Raw genomic sequence first — 24,322 nt, 5'->3', positions numbered from 1 at the left:
AGAGGGAAAAAAAAAGATTGGCAACAGTTGTTAGCCCAGGTGCCAATCTTAAAAAAAAAAAAAAGATTATTATGTATCATATGCCCATATATTGCAACAACATAAAAAGTTAGGTACACTAACAAAAAAACAGAAGCAAAAGTAGAGAAACAAAAACTGAGTTAATAGTTCACTAGGGTTTTTGGATAAATTGCTTCCAGTCAATAAATATAGCATAGTAATTAAGAGCAGACTTGGAATCAGACTACTTGGATTAAAATCCCAACCCTATCACTTACTAGATAGGTGACCCTGATCAAGTTACTTAACCTCTCTATATCTGTTTCCTCCTTGGTAAAACCGAGATTATAGTATCTACCTTGCAAGGTTGTTGTGGGAGAGAATGAGTTAAAATAGATAAAGTGTTGAAACAATGCCTAGCAGATACTTACTTAAGTATTAAACAGTATTATTTCTCATTATTTTTAAGGATTCATAGGAGGATAAAAGCGTATCTTGGGTTGTTGCATAAAAGTAGGAATAATAGAGTCAAACAACAATGAACTTGCACCCATATGCTCTGGATTATTTCAGTTTCTTATCTAATTGTGTCATTTGGGCTTCAATTTCCTCATCTGTAAAACAGGAAAGCACTTTGAAAACGGATTAGCATAAGGGAAAATCTAAGGCTGTATGTTTAGTAGGGAAAACGTGCATCTGTCTTCCAATTCAGTAGAGGAACTTTATGAAGGAGGTGCCTTTTACAGAAATACTCTAATAATGGGCCCAGAACGGAGAGCACATGCCTTGAAACCAGGTGGGTCTGATTCAAAAGCCCTTGCTTTACTCCACAGTTTGAAAGCTTAAAATAAAAACAGAACATCTTGAGTTGTAAAAAAAAAAAAAAAAAAAAAAAAGTTTATTTTCTTCATATAAAGTACGTACGTAGTACAAACACATTAAAGGCACTGGTCACCATCAATTCAAAACAGCATGAACATACCACCAGGCCCCTAAGTGACCTTTTCTTTTCAATTATGAATGATTCGTTCTTTTGGAGAACAAGAAGGGCGATGCTGGAAGAAATGAGATTTCTCTTCTATAATCAGGAATGTCCTAACAGTTTTAAATCAGTTTGATATATCTATTTTTAGAAAGGAAAACCACTGCCTCCCAAGGAACATTTCAAAATCATCAAGGACTGCGCACGCTGCACATTACACTTATTAGGAAGGAATATTTTAGCAAACAACTTTTTATAAGTAAAAGTTGCCACATAAATCACGTGAGGCAGGTGGTAGTGGCAGAAGCGTCTCCATTGCTGCCAAAACGTGCCAAGAAAAACCAACCTTTCCTACCATTCAGCCAGAGGCCGCCCCCGCAAAGCCTCGGAGGCCGGGTCTAGGTCTCGGAGGCCGGGTCTAGATCCCTGGTAGAGGGTCTTCAAAGATGCCAGCTTTCAGGGTATATACGAAAATTAAGGTCAAATCGCCCTTCTGGGACACCTTTATGAAAAATCTCCAAGAATCCTCTCTTTGCCTCAGCGTAGAGCGGTAGCTCGGCACCCTCCTCGTTATCCCCCAGGGAAGAGGCAGCGGCAGCGTATCACTCTGCTCTGGTCCAATCTCGTCCTCACGAGCCGCACCAGCCCAGCCAGTGAGGGCTCCCACGTGGCGCCCGCAGCCTGGCCACAGCCGGCTTGGGCTACCCCCACCTCCCCGTCCGCGCCTCGGCTGACGCTCTGATTGGCCAAAGGCGGCCCGAACGGCTCCGGAGCAGGCGGCGATTCGGCCAAACTGGGCGGGCACCGGGCGATGGGGCTCGCAGCCATGCGGGGAGCTCTCAGAGCAGCCGGTCCTACTTGTTGGCCCCAGGCCGGCAGCGAAGGCACCACCCAGCGCCGGGGCCGCGCAACCCCACGTGGGTCCTGGTTAGCGGCAGAGGCCGTCACCCTCCACCTTACGTCGGGTAGCGCTCACCTCAGCGCTCGCGGCGCCTCCGCCTTCAGCTTTTTGGGCTTCCGCTCCTCCTCAGCTGCTGCCATCTTCGTGCACCCTACCCCTTCGGCTCTCTGGCCTCACACCCTCCTCACATCACCACCTCCTTTCCTCCGAACCCCGCCCCTCCCGACTCTTCTCAGTCGGTGCCTCTCCCACCCACAGCCCCTGGCTCTACCCGTCGGCCGCACTCATTGGCTAAAACATAGCCCCTTCCTGATCCCGCCCACCCGACTGTAGGAGGACCCCAGACTGAGTTAGGCTGCGCATGAGAGCGCCTGAGTCCAACTGGTGAGAAATCCCCAATTCCTCTAGATTCTGGGTGATCTAGAAGATTTAGATCTTAAACCTCTAGAGACATCTTTCTTCTCAATCATCGTCTTCCCGCTTATTTAATCTTTTCAGCACTGTAGAGCGAGGTGGTTTCTTTCAAGCTGTCGGTAAGGCAATCTACTGGGCACTCCAACTGCGGGGTCCTCACGGCCTTCTCAGCTGCCTCAGCCTCCGTCCGGAGAGGACCCGGCGCCGAATCACTGACAGGCCCAGGTCTTGGGGTGAGTGTGAGGGGCGGGGAGACTGCGGACAGGGGACAGCTGGAAAACTGAGGAGTAAGCTGAGTAGCTGGGGCTCCGAATTCCAACCTGGGCTGTAGGAGCGTCTGTGGTGCTGTGTGCCGGGCCCGCTTTCCCCTCCTGGCCCTCCGGGCTTTCTTGCCAGCAGGGCCGGAAGGGAGCGGTACACCTGGAACCCAGTGTTCTCAGGACCCAGGCCCAAGAGGTTCGAGCTCTTTGGGGTCCCTGTCCGTGCTCTGGCACAGGAAAAAGTCTTGTCACCCACAGTGAGCTGGAGCACCGACGACTCGGACCTCAGCCCCAGGCTTCTGCTTTGGAGGACAAAACCCCTGACTGACCTGAGCGGACGTCCTCTTAGAGGGTGGCGCCTGGATCAGCCTGGGGTGGGGACTACAGTGAAGAGGGTGTTGCAACTCTTAGAAGAGAGGTAACGGGAATCTAAACTGAGGAGGTGGCAGTGAGTATGGAAAAGTGATGAGTGATCTGGCTGGCTGGATTTGGTGGATTTGGGTTGAACCTGCAGCTGAAGCTTATAGCCTACATGATTAAGAAGATGGTGCCACTATAAAATTGGGATATATCAAGTTTGAAACCGTGGTTTAAGTGGAGATGTTAGAAAGATTTTTTTAAAACAAGCCTGGGAAGTAAGCCGGAAAGAAACTTTCAAGGTGCGAACCAAAACAGGTAAAGTTTCATATAATCGGATAAGAAGTGTTTGTTTTGTTTGGGGGAAAGTTATCGGTTACATGAAATGCTGCGAGGGTCAAAGGAGGAAGTTGAAGTCTGAGAATAGTTCGTTAGATTCCATGATTAGGAATCATTGGGTCACTTGAGAGAGCTGCTTTAAATAGAGTAGATTACTGAGAGGAGAGGCTGCAAGTGAAGCCTTAATTCTTCATCTGGAGCATGAAGCAAAAGATTTTTGAGAATGGCAAGGTCTCTAAGAGGTTTGGAGTTTTTCTTAAAGTTAAACACGAGACACATTATGTTTTGGTGCAGAAAACAGGTAACCAATGTATAAGATTAAAGATCCAAGAAAAAGAATACCCAGGAAGAAAGGGAAGGGTGTGGGATCAAAATTACAAGTGGATTGGTTTTGAAAAGAAAGGAGAACACTTTCAGTTGAAACCATAGGAAAACTGGAGGAATGAAGTGAATGAAGAATTACCTGAAACTTGCATATCTTTAGTAGGAAAGTTCTCTTTACAATAAGGTTAACTTTTCTTCCTGAATGTTAGGATTTTTACAATATTTCTAAACATTCAACATAATATACTACTGGAGTTCCTTGCAGACCAGATATTTTTAAAGAGCTCAATAATATCTTAATTCATGAGTAGCCAATGGTATTTGTAGAGAAAAGGAATTCTCTCTCCTATCACACAGAGAAAATAGAAGCCTTCATCTTCCTGCAACCAAATAACACAACCCTTCTTCCCTTTAAAGAGGAAAAAGTGTCTCTTCACCTTAGGGATGGCAAATCCTTCTTTCACCTAGTCTCCCAATACCGTCCTCTTCTACCTTCTGAGGGTCTTTTTTTGTTTTTTTGTTTTTTTCAGTTATTCCCTCTCTCCTACATCATTAGCCTTTCCCCCTTTACTCACACCTTTCTTTCAGCATTTAAAAATATTCTTCCTTTATTAACCACTCCCATTTATTTTGCTGTCTTTTCATTCCCTTCACAGCTAGAGTTCTTGAATGTATCATCTACTCTCCTTATGTCTGTTTTCCCCACTTCTTGTTTTTTATTTCTCAGCCCACTGCAGTATATCTTGTTTCCATCATTCCACTGAACTACTACTAAAATACTTTTACTAAGATCACCAATGTCCTCTATGTGTTAAATCATACATTCTCAGTAGGGACAAATATTGCTTCCTGTGAGGCAAAAAAATATATATACTGTCTTTATGTATAAAGCACAGATATGTTTACAATACATAAACAGATATACAGATATATATTTGGTGGTATTAAAATTTTATGGGGGAGGGCCGGCCTGATGGCGCAGCGGTTAAGTTGGCACATTCTGCTTCGGCGGCCCAGGGTTCGCCGGTTCGGATCCCGCGTGCAGACATGGCACCGCTTGGCAAGCCATGCTGTGGTAGGCGTCCCACATATAAAGTAGAGGAAGATGGGCACGGATGTTAGCTCAGGGCTAATCTTCCTCAAAAAAAAAAATTTATGGGGGAGGGGCGTGAATGAAGGGGAGTCTGAAAAGGCCCCTTAGCAGCCAATAATGAAAGAAAATTGAAACACACTGTTAAATCAATGTCATTTTCAGTTCTTCTTGTAGCTTGAACTCTTTGTGCCATTCAAAATGTTTACTACTTTGTTCTTCTGGAAACACACTAACACACTTTAGTTACTAAAAACCATTACTCTCCCCTTTTTTTCTTATCCCTCTTCAGCCACATCTTCTTAGGTTTTTTTTAGGCCCACTTTATTGACTCAGCTGCTACTCAAATGTTGGAGTTCCTTCTACTATGTACATTCTCTCTTTGTAGTTATATTCTTCTTATAGTTACAATTCCTGTTAACAAGCAATCATTATTACTCACAAATCTGTCTCCAACTTGGCTTCTTTCTGAGAATAAAGTGAACCAACCTCTGCTTATCTCCTTCTCCAGTCTCATCTCAACACTTCCCTCTGCCTTCTAAAATTGCTACATCTGTCATGGATTTCTTTGTCTTGTGTTCTCTCTCACGTCAAAGCCTTATGAATTTCTGTAGCACACTGTATTTCCCCTATCATAATAAGAATTACGTCTTTACTGAATTAACTTGGGTGCCTTCTTTGGTGAACTCTAAATGCTGTGAGTTTAGGGACTCTATTTTTGTTCACCCTTGTATCCCAATTGTTTAATGTATAAAAAATATTCAAAACTACTTGTTGAATGAATAAATGGTCAAAATATTGGCTAAGAATTAGAGGAGCTAGATTCTTTTCTGGTCTCATTCTCTCGCCTTGGATATAGGCCCTTCTATGCTTCTATTCTGTTACGTATAGAAGGAATACATTTTCCTTTTTAGACACTATCTTCCAAGAATATTTTGACTATTGTAATTGCATTGCTTATGAATCATCAGGATGAGTGTGTTCAACATTTGGTAAAGAGGATTTATGAAGTATTTAAACTGCAGTCAAATCTTTGATGAAACTACCTCTGAACACAGCTTCTCAAGTGGCTTTAAAATAAGCTGGGAGAATTCTGCTTTCTGACTCAAAAGTCACTAAGAACAAAAAGATGGTTGTGGTGGTGAATGTGTTGCTTTCCCAGAAAGTTTATTAAAATAATGAAAGAAGTAACTGCAGGTACTAAAAGGATAAGTAGCTAAAGAAACAGGCAATTTTACACTGCTGCATATGGTATTTATATAATTGTTGTATGCATTAGGCCCTTGGTTACAATATGGATAGAAGAAATAAGCTCTATTTTCCTATAATAGAATGTTAAGATGGGTTTTAAAGCTAAGCACTGTTGAGAACAAGTGTACGCTTTCATCTCAGCACTAAGGATAACAACAGTAAATCCAGATGGCTGGTTTAACTTACTGTATTCTTCTGAGACCTGAACTACTGCCAGTGAAAAGAACTTTGGTGGAAACTTTTCCTGGAGAGACTTTTTCACCAGCTTAAGAGGATGAGTAGGAATCTGGCTCCTAAAATAAATAAACTACCAAGTCACTTGCTTCAAGAATAAGCAGCTCTTTTAGGGTATATTGTGACAGTGGAGTACCACAGATCCACATGAACTATACTTTCTATAGGATGAATGGTTTAAGAAGATAACCTATGTCAGCTCCTTTAAATATAACTTCTACTCTAAATAATCTATTAGAACACATTTTGACTTCTGACTAAACAAGAAGCATATTCTTCAGCTCTTCCTCATAAATAAGTAGCTCAAACAGGACATTTGCTGCCCAGTCCCATATGGTAACTACTAGCTACATGTAGTTATTTAAATTTAAATTTAAATTTAAACTTCAGTACATCAGTTGCATTTGCCACATTTCAAGTGCTAAATAGCTACATCTGATTAGTGGCTACTATATTGGACAGCACAGATACGGGACATGTCCACATTGCAGGAAATCCTATTGGACACTGCTGCATTAGAGTGTATTCCTAATAATTACTCTCTGGAGGAAGGTAAGAACAGAGGCTCAGAATTCAATTGGATCTGGGTTTGAATCCTAGCTCTGATACTTATTGTATGATCTTAGATAATTGACTTAAACATTTGTGAGATTTTATTGTGTTATCTGTAAAATGGAGAATAAAAGCAGTATTTATAGCATTGAGTTGTGAAAATTAATGTAGGTAAAGTGCATTGCATAGTATATGGCCCACAGTAAGTACTCAATACATTTTATATATTCATTTATTTTGAATTTATTAATTCATTTTGAATGGAGCTGAAAGTTAATTTTTGCAAAGGATGCCATATTCTTTGCTGGCTCACCTGAAGTGCTCAAATCTGAATCTCACTGAGTCAATTACAATGTTCCACTTTACACCACACTTTATATTTCAGATGAAGATTTTATTCCAAGAAAAGGAGTCATAATACAAATTTAGTTGCAGATCCTATCACTAGATATTCCTGTTTCATTTAAAAAATAAAAGTGTATCAGCAGAAGTTATGGTTAGAGTAAGTAGGTTCTATATAGCAAGTCCACTTATTCCAATGGCACTGTTTTATCACCCATACAGAAATATAAGACTGACACAAAGCAGACATACTAAACAACATATTTGGTTAGATAAAGTAGAAAAATTTAGCAGGTTTCAGATATTGATCTGGAAAAATTTAGTAGGTCCAAAGCCTGAGGTATCACGGTTTATTGCTGCCAACTCAAATTGATTGCTGGGCTAAGTGGAGATGGCTTTGAACAAAGAAATATTTTTTTGTTTCTAATGAGCAGGAACTCTAAACTATTAACAGAGTTTATGTTTTATTAATACAGTAATTACTAAAACACATCTTAGTAATTAGTATTATTTACTTGATAACTCTTGAACATGTATCAAATGGGAAGGGGAAATCATCACCAGATAGTCTTTAAATGTCAGCTGCTTTCATAAAATAAATGACTTCCTTGGGGTCGGCCTGGTGGCACAGCAGTTAAGTTCCTGTGTTCTGCTTCAGCAGTCTGGAGTTTGCCAGTTCGGATCCCAGGCAACGACCTATGCACTGCTTATCAAGCCGTGTTGTGGCAGGCATCCCGCATAGAAAATAAAGGAAGATGGGCACAGATGTTAGCTCAGGGCCAAGCTTCCTTCCTCATCAAAACGAGGAGGATTGGTGGTGGATGTTAGCTCAGGGCTAATCTTCCTCTAAATAAATAAATAAATAAATGAAATTACTTCCTCTGAAAAAACTGATCAGGTTGATGTCATTATTTTCTGTATGAACAGAATTGGATGAATCCATTCTGGAAAGTCTTTCCTCTTTGGAATTTATCTTCATGAATAGAAACTGTATTCATAGATTGTAAATTCTTTCTCCTTAGGCTACATTTACCATACAGTAGTATAATTTTGAATGAATAGACCACTAAACGCCTAATACTGATGTCATCCATATAAAAGAAAGGAACAAGTTAAGGTAATAGACATTTTCCCACTGTCCCCCATATTGCAAAGACAATGAAGTTTTTATTTGAAGCATTACTAACACTCAGAAAAGTGTACAAGTCGTAACATAAAGCCCAATGAATTATCACAAAATGAACGCAACTTGTAACCATCATCTAGATCAAGAAATAAAACATTACCAGCACCTTAGAAGACCACCCCCATGCTGTTCTCCTCACTACCCACACTCCCCTCCATAAAAGAAACCATTTGATTTCTCAACCATAGATTATTTTTTGCCTGTTCTGGAACTTCACATAAACAGAATCATACTGTATGAATCCTTTTGGGTCTGACTTTGTTCAATATTGTGTTTGTGAGATTCATCCATATTTTGTTTCATATGGCCATGGTTTATTCATTTTCATTGCTACCTAATATTTCATTTTATAATACACTACAGTTTATTTTTCAATTGTACTCTTAATAAAGATTTGAGTTGTTGTGCTTATTGGCCATTTCTGTATATATCTTCTTTGGGATGTCCTGTTTTTTGCTCATTTTTTTAATTGTGTTATTTGTCTTTTTTTTAATTGAGTTGTAAGTGTTCTTTATAATAGTCCTGTGTAAGATAGATGGCTTGCAAATATTTTCTCATTCTGTGGGTTGTTTTTTTATACTTCCTGTTTATTTATTTATTATTGTGGTAGCATTGTTTTATAACATTATATAAATTTCAGGTGTACATCATTATATTTCGATTTCTCTGTAGATTCACCACCCGAAGACTAATTACAGTCTATCACCACATACATGTGCCTAATCACTGCTTTCACCCTTCCCCCTCCCCACTTCCCCTCTGGTAACCACTAATCCAGTCTCTGTTTCTGTGTGTTTCTTTGGTGGTGTTTTTATCTACTACTTATGTGTGAGATCATATGGTATTCAACTTTCTCTTTTTGACTTATTTCACTTAGCGTAACACCTGCAAGTTCCATCCATGTTGTCACAAGTGGCCGGATTTCGTTATGGCCAGATTTCTTATGGCTGAGTATTATTCCATTGAGTACATATACCACATCTTTATCCATTCATCCCTTGATGGGCACCAAGGTTGCTTCCAAGTCTTGGTTATTGTGAATAATGCTTCCATGAACATAGGGGTGCATGTATCTTTATGTATTTGTGTTTTGATGCTCTTTGCATAAATACCCAGCAGTAAAATAGCTGGATCATATGGTAGTTCTATTCTTAAATATTTTGAGGAATCTCCATGCTATTTTCCACAGTGGCTACATCAGTTTGCACTCCGACCAGCGGTGTGTGAGTGTTCCCTTCTCTCCATATCCTCTCCAACACTTATTGTTTCTTGTCTTGTTAATCATAGCCATTTTGACAGGAGTGAGGTGATATCTCATTGTAGTTTTGATTTGCATTTCCCTGATAGTTACTGTTGTTCCCTAATAGAAAAGATGCTGAACATCTTTTCATGTGCCTGTTGGCAATGTGTATGTCTTCTTTGGAAAAATGTCTGTTCAGATCTTTTGCCCATGTTTTAATTGGGTTTTTAGATTTTGTTGTTAAGATGTAGTGAGTTCTTTGTATATTTTGGACATTAACCCTTATCAGATATATGGTTTGCAAATATCTTCTCCCAATTATTAGGTTGTCTTTTCGTTTTGTTCATAGTTTCCTTTGCTGTGCAGAAGCCTTTTAGTTTGATGTAATTATTTGTTTATTTTTTCTGTTGTTTCCTTTGCCCAGTCAGACATGGTACTTGAAAATATGCTGCTAAGACTGATGTTGAAGAGCATACTACCTGTTTTTTCTTCTAGAATTTTCATGGTTCCAGCTCTTACATTCAAGACTTTAATCCATTTTTAGTTAATTTTTGTGTATGGTGCAAGATAATGGTCTACTTTCATTCTTTTGCATGTGGCTGCCCAGTTTTCCCAACACCGTTTATTGAAGAGACTTTCCTTTCACCATCGTATGCTCTTGACTCACTTGTTGAATATTAGCTGTCCACAAATGTGTGGGTTTATTTCTGGGCTCTCAATTCTGTTCTGGTGATCTGTGTGTCTGTTTTTCTGCCAGTGCCATGATGTTTTGGTTACTATAGCTTTGTAGTATATTTTGAAATCAGGGAATGTGATACCTCCAGCTTTGTTCTTTTTTCTCAGGATTGCTTTGGCTATTCAGGGTCTTTTGTAGTTCTATATAAATTTGAGGATTCATTTTGCTAGTATTCAATTTGCTAGTATTTTGTTGAGGATTTTTGCATTGATGTTTATCAGTGATACTGGCCTGTAGTTTTCTTTTTTGTGTGTTGTTTTTCTCTGGTTTTGTTATCAGAGTAATGTTGGCTTTGTAGAACGACTAGGAAGCTTCCTCTCCTCTTCAATTTTTTGGAAGAGTTTGAGAAGGATATATATTAAGTCTTCTTTGAATGTTTGGTTGGATTCCCCAGGGAAGCCATCTGGTCCTGAACTTTTCTTTTTTGGGCGATTTTTGAGTACTGTTTCAGTCTCCTTACTGATGATTGGTCTATTCAAATTCTTTATTTCTTCTTGATTCAATTTTGGAAGGTTGTATGATTCTAAGAATTTATCCATTTCTTCTGGATTATCCAGTTTGTTGGCATATTCTCTTATATATTTGTATTATTCTCTTATAATCTTTTGTATTTTTGAGGTGTCCATTACAATTTCTCCTCTTTCATTTCTGATTTTATTTATTTGTGCCTTCTCTCTTTTGTTCTTGGTGAGTCGAGCTAAAAGTTTGTCAATTTTGTTTATCTTTTCAAAGAACGAGCTCTTGGCTTCATCGATTTTTTTTTTTTTTTAGTCTATTTCATTTTATTTCTGCTCTGATTTTTGTTATTTCTTTCCTTCCTTCCTTCTGATTTGGGGCTTTGTTTGTTCTTCTTTTTCCAGTCCCTTTAGATGCACTGTTAGATTGTTATTTGAGGTTTTTCTTGTTTGTTGAGGTACGCCTGTATTGCTATAAACTTCCTTTTTAGAACTGCTTTTGCTGTATCCCATAGATTTTGGCATGTAGTATTTTAATTTTCATTTGTCTCCAGGCATTTTTTGATTTCTCCTTTGATTTCTTCATTGACCCAATCATTGTTCAGTAGCATTTTGATTAATCTCCACATATTTGGATAAAAAAATAAGACCCATATATATGTTGCATACAAGAGACATACTTCAGATCTAAAGACACTCACAAACTGAAAGTGAAGGCATGGAAAAAGATACTCCATGCAAATGGAAAAGAAAAGACAGCTGGGGTAGCAATACTTATATCAGACAAAATAGGCATTTTAATAGAGGTTGCATTGAATCTATAGATCAATTGGGAGAGTATTGCCATCTCAACAATACTAAGTCTTCCAATCCATGAACATGAAATGTCTTACCATTTTTTAGGTCTTTCTAATTCTTTCAGTGATGTTCTATAAAATTCAGTGTACAAGTCTTTCACTTCTTTTGTTAAATTTAATCCTGAGTACTTTTATCCTTTTGATGCTCTTGTAAATGGAATTGTTTTCTCAGTTTCATTTTCAGACTATTCATTGCTAATGTATAGAAACACAATTGATTTTTTATATTAATCTTGTATCCTGCAACCTTGCTGCTCATTTATTTGTCGTAATAGTTTGTGTGTATGTATGTGTGTGATAGTTTTACTTCTTCCTTTCCAATTTGGAAGCCTTTTGTTCCATTTTCTTGTCTAATTGCCCTGGCTAGATTCTATCATACTGAGTAGAAGTCATGAGAGTAGATATCATTGTTCTTGATATTAAGGGGAAAGCTTTTGGTCTTTAACCATTAAATATGATGTTAGCTAGGGATTTTCATACATGCTCTTTATCTGGTTAAAGAAGTTTCTTTCTATTCCTTGTTTGTTAAGGGTTTTTATCATAAAAGGGTGTTTGATTTTGTCAAATGATTTCTCTGCACCTTTTGAAATTATGCTTCTTGTCTTGTATTTTATGAAAATTGTGTTGAATTTTATGAAAATTATATTGATTGATTTCCATATGTTGAGCCAACCTTGCATTCTTGGAATAAATTTCACTTGATCAGGGTGTATTATCTTTTTTACATATTGCTGGATTCAGTTTGCTAGTATTTTGTTGAGGATTTTTGCCTCTATATCCTTAAGTGATATTGGTCTTTAGTTTCTTGTATTGCTTTTGTCTGGTTTTGGTGTCAGGATAATACAAGGGTACTTTTTGATATATACTAAATTTAAGCTTTTTTTCCCCCAGAAAATGATCCACAGTCTATTTCTCATAAATTGTTCTGGTGACATATTTCTGGAGAAGCACTGGAAGAGCGTTGTGAGCCAATCTGTCTGTGATTATTTCTTTGAAGCTCAAGAGAAAGCTGCTGATGTTGAAAATGTACCACCTGTCATTTCAACACCTCATCACTACCTCATCAGTATCTACCGGGATAAGCTCTTTTTTGTGTCCGTCATACAGACTGAAGTGCCACCTCTCTTTGTAATTGAGTTCCTACATCGAGTTGCTGACACTTTTCAGGTTGGTTATTCATCAGATCTTTTGATCTTAAATTATCCAAGTTAGTTGGAGGTGGGACACATGATTATATTTTTTTATTACCCAGCTTTTATTATGTTGTCTGTTTCTCTCTCTCTTCTTTTCAACTAAGCATAAGTTCATAAACTCTTTTTTGGAGGGTGTACAGTAGCACACATGGCTGCTCCATTCACTGTTTTAGAAGAACAAAACAATCTCATAGTCATGGAAGCCTTATTTTTTATATGTATTGCATATTATGTCATCAGGAAACAATAGTGCCCTCCACATACAGTTCTCTGAATGGACTCAGGATTTTTATTGGTTATGAAATCTTCTAATGTTTACATTTTATTATTTTCTCTTGTCTTGCTGAATATATCAAATAATTTGAAATTTATCTGTGTGTTTGGGGTACCTAATCAGGGCAAATGAAGTTTATATTTCACATTCTGGTTTAAATGTTTCATTGTACTTTCTGGCATAGCATGTAATAGGAATTCAATTCAATGTAAAAATATTAAGAAACCATTGAGGAATAGTATATGGAACTATAGACAGGTGTTTTTCCCTCTGTTTTACATTCATCTTAAACAGTGAATTATGTTACTCTAGGTTTATCCCTCTGAACAAAAAGTATTTAGCAAGCCTTTCACTATGCCTTCCATTGTGCAATATTATGTATATATTTGTTAGGACTACTTTGGTGAGTGTTCGGAGGCTGCAATTAAGGATAATGTGGTCATAGTATATGAGCTCTTGGAAGAAATGTTAGACAATGGATTTCCACTGGCTACTGAATCTAACATTTTGAAAGAACTGATTAAACCACCAACAATTCTACGTTCCGTCGTCAACTCTATTACAGGTAAGGTAAAAACATACTCTCTTAGGAACTGAGCAATGAAAACTTTATAAACAACTCATTGTTGCTGATGATCTGGCAGATTATTAAGATGGTCCAGTTTTTCCAGAGTTAAAATTAGTGGTAATGTTAAAACGGATGTATATTTCTTTTCACGGAAAGAGGCTAGTCTTAAGTGATAAAGAACTTTTGGTTATTACTCTTTTATTAGAGGATTTTCTACAAGACCACAACAGCATTATTACTGTTAATCAGCACTAAATAAGAAGACTGAATAAATTATCCCAGTTAATCATAAAGAAGCCAATATAGTGATGGATGTTAACTTACTGTGGTATCATTTTGCAATATATACATATATCAAATCATTATGTTATATACCTTAAACTAATACAATGTTATATATAAATTATATCTCAATAAAACTGGAAAAATAAAAAGGAATATATGAGGCTACTTGGAAGAGCATTTAACCTATTTATAGACTGGCATTTTAATATTTAAAATAGCATTATTTTATGTGATGTGATGCAGGTGTTAACTAATGCGATAGTGGTAATCATTTTGCAGTATAAAAGTGTATCAAATCAATACATTGTACCCTAAACTTAACAAAATGTTTTGTGTCAGTCATATCTTAACAAAGCTGGGGAAAAAAATAGCATTTAAAACTGGCGTAAGGCTGCTACCCCACAATTACTAAAGAAAATTTAAGGCTCTCCACCACAGACTACATACTGCCTCCTCCAAGTCTTTGTTTTAATACATCCAGAAGATGTATTAAAACAAAAAGAGAGAGGAAATTAGTCTATTTGTGAGATCTCATGTGTTGTATGAGGGCTTTGTACTTGTCTTACAAGCTTCCAATTTTGGTTTAATTCTTCAGTATAGCTAGAAATTAAGTACTCCAGATGACAATATTCTTTTGAAAATATTAAAGTCTTCTAGAGAAGGATTTCTATGAAATGTTATATGCTGTTCCAACTATACTGTCCACCATTGTAAATGCCTCTCCAAGTGCACTGACCTAAAAAATGGGGCAAGAGAGGCCTTTAAGAAAGTGATCATTCAACAGCTTTTTATTCATCCTCTGTGCAAAGCTGATTGTAAGGAGAAATTCAAGGACAGATAAGGTGGAGCACCTATGCTCCTAAAACTTACACTCTGGATGAGAAACTGGAAAAAAATTAAAATACGTAAGTAACAGGATAAGATTTTGAAAAGTAGTTCCATATTTTATAGATGATATACTGACACTGGAAAGTGCACATGATGTAATATCAAATGGGAAAAAAAACACAAAAATATAGAAGTTACTCTTAATTGTACATAAATATTCACACAGACAAAAAAGTTCTAAAATGTTTACAATGATCATTTCCAGCCAGGGAACTACATATTATCTTTATTTTTGCTTTATACTTGCTAATTTCCAAAATAAACACGTATCTTATAGTCAGAAAAAAGTTACTATAGAGTGAAAAAAATATAATACAGATTAGTAAGGCAATACCTTACAAAGTTCAAGAGACTAGTTCAGTAGATGAAGTAATTCCTCCTGAACTGTAATTGGTGGCCCTGGGGCAGGGCCCTGGAGAATCAACAGAATTTAGGAAGAGAGGAAAGAATAAGAGCATTCTTCATGGATGGATGGAACTGTGTGAGAGAAAACACACACAAAGTAAAAAACTTTGAGTTGTATTAACCCATTTAGCTGTTTTTTTTAGTTGAATAGTGGGAGGAAAAATTAAAAAGTTAAAATTGAGGAAGTCCTTGAATGCTAGGCTAACTGTTTAGCTTTTATCATGAAGCCAGTAGGGAAACATTGAAAGTTTTGAACAAGAAGATTAAAGCAAACACTGTTTTTAGAAAATTCTGGAAGTCAACAGGTTGGAGACAGGAACCCCAACCATAATTAGACTACAAAATTGTATATATAGTATGACTGCAACTCTATTTTAAAACACAATCAGAAAAAAGCAAAATTATCAAAATAGAAAAGAATAATAAATGTAACCTAGTTTATGAGGGAAATGTTTAAAGAAATATACCAAAATGTTAGTGGTAGTTGTATTTTGGTAATAGGAAGATAGATATTTTTTTTTAGCCACTTTTCTGATCTGTCCATATGTTGCTGTTGTTAAGCATGCACTACTTTTGAATTGGAAATGTAAATTAATCAAAATGTTAAATACGTCACAGCTCAGGGATATATGTTTTGGACAACCAGACCTATTTTTAGACCTATGTCAATTTACCACGAAACTAGTCGTATATTGAACATTAGCCATATTACAGCCATATGGGTGGGCTGACCTTAAAATGGGAAAAGGCCAGAGTATGTTCTTCATCCAGTTACTCCACTGAGGCCTGCTTGGCAGCATCTCATGTAGATAGAATTTAAGCTGAATACCAAAGGGCCTAGTTATCACTCTGTATTCTCAGTGGAGACATTTTATCGGCAGAAGGTTTTGAAACAGTCAGCCTCTTTTTTCACCAGTGGCAACAGGATAAGATTCTGTTATTGAGCCACTGGAATTAGGTTAGGTTACTGTTAACACACAGGAAGCAAAAGATAAGTAAATGAATTTTACTGGTTTGGCAGATGGAGGATCACATGGCCTATTTCTGTCTTCTAGAAATTTGACCATGTCGGTATGGACATGTCTCTGACAATTCTGGAAACCATCCACAACTTCAATGAAGAAAAACTGAAACGTTAAAGAAGCAGCTAAAGCATTCATTTTTTTTTTCTTTTTCTGTTAATAGCTTTTCTGACGACCATTTTATACATTAGCTTTGCTTTCTCCTTTTCCGGTTTCTAGGCAGTAGTAATGTTGGAGACACACTCCCCACTGGGCAGCTGTCCAACATCCCATGGCGCCGGGCAGGGGTAAAGTACACAAACAATGAAGCCTATTTTGATGTCGTTGAAGAAATAGATGCAATTATAGATAAATCAGGTAATTGTGTGCATATGGTCTTATTAGGGAAAAAACAGTTCAGCTGACCTAAGTTGAATAGGAAATCGAAATCGCTCAGCAGTATGGTTTCAGTAGAAAGGCATTTGTATTGTAATGATTTAAAATTCTGTTTATTTTACCTGGAGATTCTGTATAATTTTCATAGCCACTAGTTGAGATCTGCCAAACCTTTGCAAGTCAGATCTCATGCTGCTTACTTTAAGCCAATTATTAAACTATATACCTTTCCCTCTTGCCATTTATTCATTCTAACTTTTATTGTATATCTACCATACACCATACTTTTGCTGCTACTTTATGTGCAGTACATCTAGTAAAGACCCCAGACAAAACAATACTCTATTAGAATCATAAATTTTTTTAAAAAAAAACATCTAGTCCAACCCTCACATAAGGAAAGTGAAGCTCGGAAGGGTTAAGTAATCTGCTCAAAGTCACACAGCTAGTTAGTGTGTGAAAATGAGCTACTGTGAATTATAGCCATATGTTTTCTTCAGTGAGTGCCTTTTTCATTACCAAATTATTTTGCACAGAATAAATAAGAATGGCTTCTATTTCTTGAAGGTTAACATATGGCTTAGTCCATCTCATGATAAATTTGCCTCATTTTTACATTCTGTTTAAAAATGTTTTAACTTCATATCCAGCAGTCTTACAAAGTTGACTCTATAAAAATAGAGACAGGTCTGATTTTCCTTAGAATTATCATATTCCAATCAAAGTTAGGTACAGACCATAGCACTCAGTGAAGAAGCTGTCTGAACTGGTGTAATGGATCCTCTCTCCACTGACCTGTTAATAGATGTGCAAAGCTTCAGTATGTCTGACACCCGAGAGGCATCTCCATTACTTCAGATACAGTGATAACTCTAGTAAAGACACAGATTGCAGTAATGTTATCACCCTTTTTCTTTCTTTCGTCAGGATCCACAGTCTTTGCAGAAATTCAGGGGGTCATTGATGCTTGCATTAAGCTATCTGGAATGCCTGACCTTTCCCTTTCTTTCATGGTAAGTTCTGTTCTCCAGTTCTGAAGCTCCTTGCATGCCTCATACATAAGAAGTACTAAATGAAGTGATAAATACTGAGAAATGTTTGTGTCTTAGATTGCCAAGGATTATTTCAGAAATATTCCTGGCACAGGTTCCCAAGACAATAGCTTACATGATGGGCATGGCCTTTATGGAAAGGCTGAGGAGAGCTTTTTGCCTAAGTGTGTTAGAAGTGGCTTAAATAGCTGGCTGGCTTCTGCAAATCTGCAGTGTCATTTTTACCGAATTATTTGCTTTGCTGATAAGAAAGGGCATTGATCTTTTGCATCATTTTAGACTTGGCATGACACACTACTAAGAACAATCAAGAGAACTGAGTTCTGGTGCTGTCTCTGCCACTAACTTGTCCTGACCTTCAGTTTTTTTAAGCATGAAATGAAAATGATACTACTCGCATTTTCTATCTCATAGAGTTATTAAAATTTAAGTAAGTATATGAAATATTTGCAAACTTTAAAGCATTGTGAAATTATAATGTGTTGATGTGGTTATAATAACAAACTCTTACATGATTGCTTTATCTTTAGGGAGCATATTAATTTCTCATAATATCTGAGTAGTGTTGCCATATTTGTTATATTCTATGAATGCAGCTGTCTTCTGCTTTCCTGGCAGAACCCAAGGCTTCTCGATGATGTCAGCTTCCACCCCTGCATCCGGTTCAAGCGTTGGGAATCTGAAAGAGTTTTGTCATTTATTCCTCCAGATGGAAATTTCCGACTCATATCATATCGTGTCAGCTCACAAAAGTATGTCGATGGTTCAACCAGAATCTGCCATCATATATCAGTGTGTTGGGTAGAACTCACCTTTCCCTGTTTCATGCTGACAGTTGGATACTTGAATTCATCATTGCTCCCTTTAGCCATGGCTCACGAGGAGACCAGGAAGAACTGGTGAAAATACGTGTTTAAAATAATCAGCGTACCTTGAATCTAAGAGTTTAGAGTAGTAGTAAATGAGACTATAGTAAAATATGTACTTGAGAGCAAGCATTTTGGACCATGCATAACCTGGGCAAAACCATGAACCAGTGCCATAATTTTACTGTGGTCTGTAGACATCATGGCTGACAGAAGGAGACAGACGTACCTGTAGCTCCCCAGGACATCCCCCAACTAACTGGTTTCAAGTCAGTCTTCTCTGCACTGAGGTTTAAATGAATGATTTAGTGTTGTCGGCTGTAACTGGTTTGTCCCTTGAAAGTACCAGAAGATATCTGGGTAACATCAGGACAGGACTCAAAAGCAGAGGAATTGTTTTTTGGCTCTTACCACATACAAACTGCTTTATTTAGTTTGTATAATTTTAAATTATCTTTCCATGGGATCTTAATTCATTTCTTTAAGCTAGGGCTATTTGCCCCAATTTTTTATGCTATAATTAAGTTTCAGACTTCTATCTTGATTTGTATACTTATTGCTCAGGAATTATATAATTCCTAACACAGTGGCACCAGAACACTGCTGTACTCAGCTCCCTCACTCTGGTGCAGATGCTGAATCTGCAGTTCTGGGGGAATGGGACCCTATAGTGGAGTTAGAAACAGGGTAGGACTGAGATGTGCAGGCCACCTCTGGAGCTGTCTCATACCATTAATTGTGTCTTTGTGCTTTTGTTTTTTTCTCTTTTTAGTCTAGTGGCAATACCAGTGTATGTGAAACATAGCATTAGCTTTAAGGAGAATAGTTCTTGTGGCAGATTTGATGTTACGATTGGACCAAAGCAGAATATGGGAAAAACTATTGAAGGAGTCACAGTGACAGTTCACATGCCAAAAGTTGTGCTGAATATGAACCTGACACCAACACAAGGCAGCTATACATTTGATCCAGTTACCAAGGTACAGCCACCTCAAATCAAGAGTGAGCAAGTGTTTCTGCAATGTTTATTTTGTGATTTGGGAAGGTGGGGGGCAGAGGGAAGGGTTTAATGTCCTGGTTAAAACTAAAGTTTCTAATAAAACCTGAGCATACTGTGCTGTGCTTCTGCCACTGGCTGTGGATGGAATCCTGCATCTGCTGCTGAGTAGAAGAAAAGTGAGACTCATTCTGTTCTCTTTCAGAATGTGCCTTTACTCATCCATTGATAATCCAGAGACTCACTCTCTCTCCAATAAGGAAGAAGATGTAAAAGCTTTTTTTTTTTTAAACATTTGCCCTGAGATAACATCTGTTGCCAGTCTTCTTTTTTTCTTTTTATTCTTCTCCCCAAAGCCCCCCAGTACGTAGTTGTATATTCCAGTTGTAGGTCCTCCTAGTTCTGCTATGTGGGACGCTGCCTCAGCATGGCTTGATGAGCAGTGCTAGCTCCGTGCCAGGATCCAAACCAGCAAAACCCTGGGCCGCTGGAGCAGAGCTGGTGAACCTAACCACTCTTTGAAAAAGAGAAAAGCATTATATGGGTATAAGAAGATACCATTTTAGTCTATTAATTGTTAACTTTTCTGTAGAAATTTATCATTAAGACCCTTCTCTTTTTAATTTAAAAGCATTGTTTTTAAATTACACAGTGGATATTTGCAGGAAAGCTGCTTCCTCATCCTACATAAACATGCCTCAAGCAGAAGGCATGTTTTCAGAGAAAGTGTAAAAGATGATTTTCTCTAAACTTCCTGCTTGGGTAAAAATATGATTATTTTGAACAAAAGAGTCATTGAGCTGCTTGATAAATGAAAAGGCTTATTTTTTAATAAAATCATAGAATGTTAAAGGTCATCTAATCCAGTCCTGAGGATTCAAAGAACCTCCAGAGAGACCACACAGGGCTGAACAGTGCAAGGGGGAGCTGCAGATCCCTGGCCCTTCACCCCGACTTCAACCATGACAGCTTCACTTTCTCATCTATTTCTGAGCTTTCACACTAAAGATTTCATTTGAACAAAGGGTTCCATAACTAAAAGTTTAGAAACACCAATTTAGTCAGTCTTCTCTAAACTGAGGCCCAGAGAGAAACAGTGATTGTGGTATAGTGGAAGGAACATTTGAAATCAGATAACCTTAGGTTAAAATCCCAGTCTTGTCGCTAACTAGCCATGTGACCTTGAGCAAGTCATTTGACCTCTGAGCCTTAGTTTCCTCATTTGTAAATGAAGACAAAAATCTACATCACAGGCTTCTATGAGATAACTTATGAATAGTGCTACGAATAGTGCTATATCCGAAAGTGGAATTTCAACAAATGTTGGTTCTCTATCCTCACTCTCCATTCAGAGTCACAGAACTAATTATTGGTAAAACTCAGTGACAGTCCCAGGTCTCATTTCCAAGACACTGTGCTTCATTTTGTACAGAAGTTTGAACTTTTGTCTTAGTACATCTGTCTTTAATAAATTCAGATTGTTTTTGTTTTTTATGTCTTTTTAAGGTACTAACATGGGATGTAGGAAAAATTACTCCACAAAAGCTCCCAAGTCTTAAAGGACTGGTAAATTTACAGTCTGGAGCACCCAAACCAGAAGAGAATCCAAGCCTCAACATACAGTTCAAGATCCAGCAGCTTGCTATTTCAGGTAAGGAAAAGTTTGACTTGTGTTTAAGGGTAATTGAGTTTTGCTGACGTCAACTATTGGGAACTTAGAAGGGTAACTGACATTCCCTCTCTAGAAAGAGCAAGAGCTCGTTTGCCTTTCACACTGTACTGTGGGGCCACCCTCTCAGGTATGATGATTTTGGAGAGCGCCTTATTTCACACAGCTTTCCTTCACCTCATTCACCTCATTCTTCACCCTTATTCAAGCACCAACAGAGCCGTTCATACTCACAGAAAGTAGAATTATTCTTAAAAGACATTCCTAGCTCACATGGGAATCTGAACTAAAAGTATACCCCCACAGTGCTATAATTTGTGAATGGTAGAAGGGACATTGCTTCCAAATGGTGGAAGGGGCACTGGTTAATATCAGATTTACTGTGTAGAGCTCATTGCTAAACAAATATTATACTGGTTGGTGTGACCAGGATAATCATTTATGCTTTTCTTTACCTATTGTTTTTGACACAGGCTTAAAAGTAAACCGCTTGGACATGTATGGGGAGAAATATAAGCCATTTAAAGGAGTGAAATATGTCACGAAAGCTGGAAAGTTCCAAGTGAGGACATGAGAAGAGGCCAAAATTCCTCAAGATTTGTTTGTTTTACAAGTGTCATTACAGTTTATTACTATTAAGTACCAAGTGGGTGGGAATACATATTCCAGTTAAAGCATTTGTGTCAAGCTACACACCGCTTACAAAATTGCTTATTAATCAATGTAGGGTTCTTAAGGAGCTTTAAGCTAAGGTAACTTTTGAATGACTTAGCTTATTTTGTATCTTTTCACTTAGGAAGATTTTGAAGTTGATTTTCTCCATGGGGGGGCACCAGCTGGAGGCTGCACACTGTAACAGTAAAGGCAGAAGGCTACAGTGATAACCTCTTGCCTAAAACAAGTGAACTGGTCTCAGCCAGCAGGAGCTGTCTTAATCTGTAGTGTGATGTGTCAAGTGCAGCCAAATGTCACACTTGATCTTAGCCATCTCAAATCAGCATCTGTCCCAACAGAGGAAATTTCCCCCCACCCTGAGAAGTTTACAAAAGACTGCCTCTTCAAGTGTTTGCCTTATTCAGCTTTTCACTTGTGCCATTAAGCAAGCACTGTAGCAAAAGCCACTTCCACATGGCCCTGGCAGGGAGCGCTGCTGCTCCATGCTCCATTCTCACTGTACTTGGTATTGTATTTTTTATAAATCAGATTTTTATGTAAAGCTCAGATTTTGATTTACAGGGACCTTGCTGCAGAAAGTACCATCTCAGTTTTGTGCCACTGGTTCAGCTGTTAGCACAGTAAAAATCATTTGTATCAAAGGGGCGAATGCTTTATTAAGGTAATAAAAGGGAACCTACTTCTGCTTCTAGGAAGTTATTGCAAGCACAAGCATTTGAGATTTTAAGCAAATTAAAGTACTAAAAGAGAAAGTTAAATGAAGCTTTGCCATCTTCATGTTTTATACAGCTTATCTAACACCACTTAAACAATAATTAGCCTAAAGGCCTCATGCCCTAGTTCAGTGAAAGGAGGAAGATATGCCTGCCTCACTATCCTCAATCTTTTTTTTTTTTTTAATCTTTTATCTTTTCTATTGTTGTTCTCAAGGGCTTGAATTTGCCTGCATCCTTGTCTTCAGGGGGAACTCCCTTTTCATATTGTGTGCTTCCCAAGGCTATAATCAATAGATTTCTTCCTTAAAGTATTGCCGTAACTGTCACTGGAGTACTTGAATGTCTCTACTGACAAAGTATGTGAAGGTACATTATATTGAGGCAGAAACAAAATCCTCAGTAACGTTGATGAAACCATGTTGATCATCGTGGTTGGCAAGTCAGTCTACAGTTGTATCATTTCACTCAACTTCATTGGCTTAGAAGTCCTTGCCCAGTTATTTTGCCTTTGTTAGACATGAAGAATGGAGAAAGGCTGAAAATTATAAGTGCTGCTTGTTCTTCATGTTTCCTTCTTGTTCTTATGCTATTTTCTTCTCCTTGTGATTCCATTCTTTTCATTCTTCTCAGCTTATAACTCCCTTTCCCTATGCTAAGGATAGCCCTGATACTCATCCACTCTGCTGTCAAGGGCTAGTGGTTGGTGCTGGTAGAGGGAGCCCAGTACACAGCGGCATTCTTACCTTTGCCTGCCTAGGGTATCCAGCCTGCCTTTTATCTAATAGGAAAGGTTACTTTTTGCAACTTTGAAGTTTCTAGGGTAACCAATATCAGCTTGGCAACTAAAATTAAAATGTTGCCAAATATTTATTCCCTTTGCCTAAGGCTGGTTACCCAGTTGAATTACTTTTCCTTTTTAATGTCTTACTCTTCAGAGTTCATACCTCAAAAGAGCAATCAGTACATCTGCTTTTCTTTCTGCAGAATCCCTAATCTCAACTATCTATACCTGGACTGTCCAATTTTCTTTCTGTGCCGTCTTCTCTTATATACAAGCAGATTGTATGCCAAGAGTCCCTTGCCTCTAGCAATTTCTGCTCAAACTTTCAAGTAGACTGTTTCCTTTTACAATTAAATTATTGTGTTTATTAGTTTGATTGGATCTAGTAAACCCTTTCTCTAGCTCTGGCTATACTGTCAATAAAAAGATGAAAGCAACAAGTTGATTTTTTAGCTTGACTATTGATTGAGCATTCTCAAACGGGCACGCCTCGGTATCAGAGCAGGCTGAACATGATCAGATTTTGTTCTATCATCACACAAGGTGTGAGGGTTGCTGCAAAGCTCCAAGTGCTCCTCTCTTAACTTCAGTATGCTAATAGCCATGTATGCTTTCTCTAAGCATCACCCTTCTGGCCACAGACTGATTTAAAGCTTCCTCTCCCTACCCCCGCCACCACCTACTAATAACAAAGATCTATGAATACTTAGTACTATTGGGATATTTTTTAAGACAGAATTCCAGCTAATCCCAGAATAGCCCTGTTTTCTAAATTCCTAAAGGAGTTCATCCCAAGAGCAAATGAAGTAGATGCTCATTTTTTGCATAGAGGAGTCACCATTATTTTATTCAAAGGCAATTCATGTGATGGGTTCATTCAAGTGTGCTACAGAAGAACCCTGGGAAGATGCTGGTCTTACTGTCCTTAGAGTCACCTGATTTGGGAAAACTGAAATATAATGCAACTAAACTATAATGCAGCAAGAAGGCAGCACCAGTGAACATAGGGTGAGCAGCAAAAATGAGACCATGAATA

General features: G+C 38.0%; 2 protein-coding genes across 4 annotated transcripts in view; one reads left to right on the top strand and one right to left on the bottom strand.

Annotated features, from left to right (window-relative positions):
• ADK (adenosine kinase) overlaps positions 1–2,099 on the bottom strand; it is a 528,114-nt gene extending 526,015 nt beyond the window's left edge. Inside the window, exon 1 of the mRNA XM_014860631.3 lies at positions 1,959–2,099. Within this exon, the coding sequence (XP_014716117.1) occupies positions 1,959–2,023 (65 nt within the window). The 5' untranslated portion in view covers positions 2,024–2,099. The remainder of the gene's footprint in view (positions 1–1,958) is intronic.
• A 28-nt stretch (positions 2,100–2,127) lies between these two features.
• On the top strand, positions 2,128–23,726 carry AP3M1 (adaptor related protein complex 3 subunit mu 1). Of its 3 annotated transcripts, XM_014860625.3 has the most exons (10): positions 2,128–2,267; positions 2,382–2,530; positions 12,412–12,687; positions 13,381–13,552; positions 16,375–16,512; positions 17,458–17,543; positions 18,201–18,334; positions 19,221–19,428; positions 20,952–21,096; positions 21,588–23,726. In XM_014860625.3, the coding sequence occupies exons 3-10, from the start codon at positions 12,415–12,417 to the stop codon at positions 21,686–21,688; spliced, it is 1,257 nt and encodes a 418-aa protein (XP_014716111.1). In that variant the 5' UTR covers positions 2,128–2,267; positions 2,382–2,530; positions 12,412–12,414; the 3' UTR covers positions 21,689–23,726. The 3 variants fall into 3 exon arrangements, with proteins under 3 accessions (XP_014716111.1, XP_014716115.1, XP_014716112.1); XM_014860629.3 differs by lacking the exon at positions 2,128–2,267 and having other exon boundaries at positions 2,487–3,216; XM_014860626.3 differs by lacking the exon at positions 2,128–2,267 and having other exon boundaries at positions 2,488–3,232.
• The last annotated feature ends 596 nt before the right edge of the window (positions 23,727–24,322 follow it).

The sequence above is a fragment of the Equus asinus genome, chromosome 2 (assembly GCF_041296235.1).
Source record: "Equus asinus isolate D_3611 breed Donkey chromosome 2, EquAss-T2T_v2, whole genome shotgun sequence".
Lineage (NCBI taxonomy): Eukaryota > Metazoa > Chordata > Mammalia > Perissodactyla > Equidae > Equus > Equus asinus.
The sequence above is the reverse complement of the archived record's forward strand: the minus strand, read 5'-3'. Positions and strand labels throughout refer to the sequence as shown.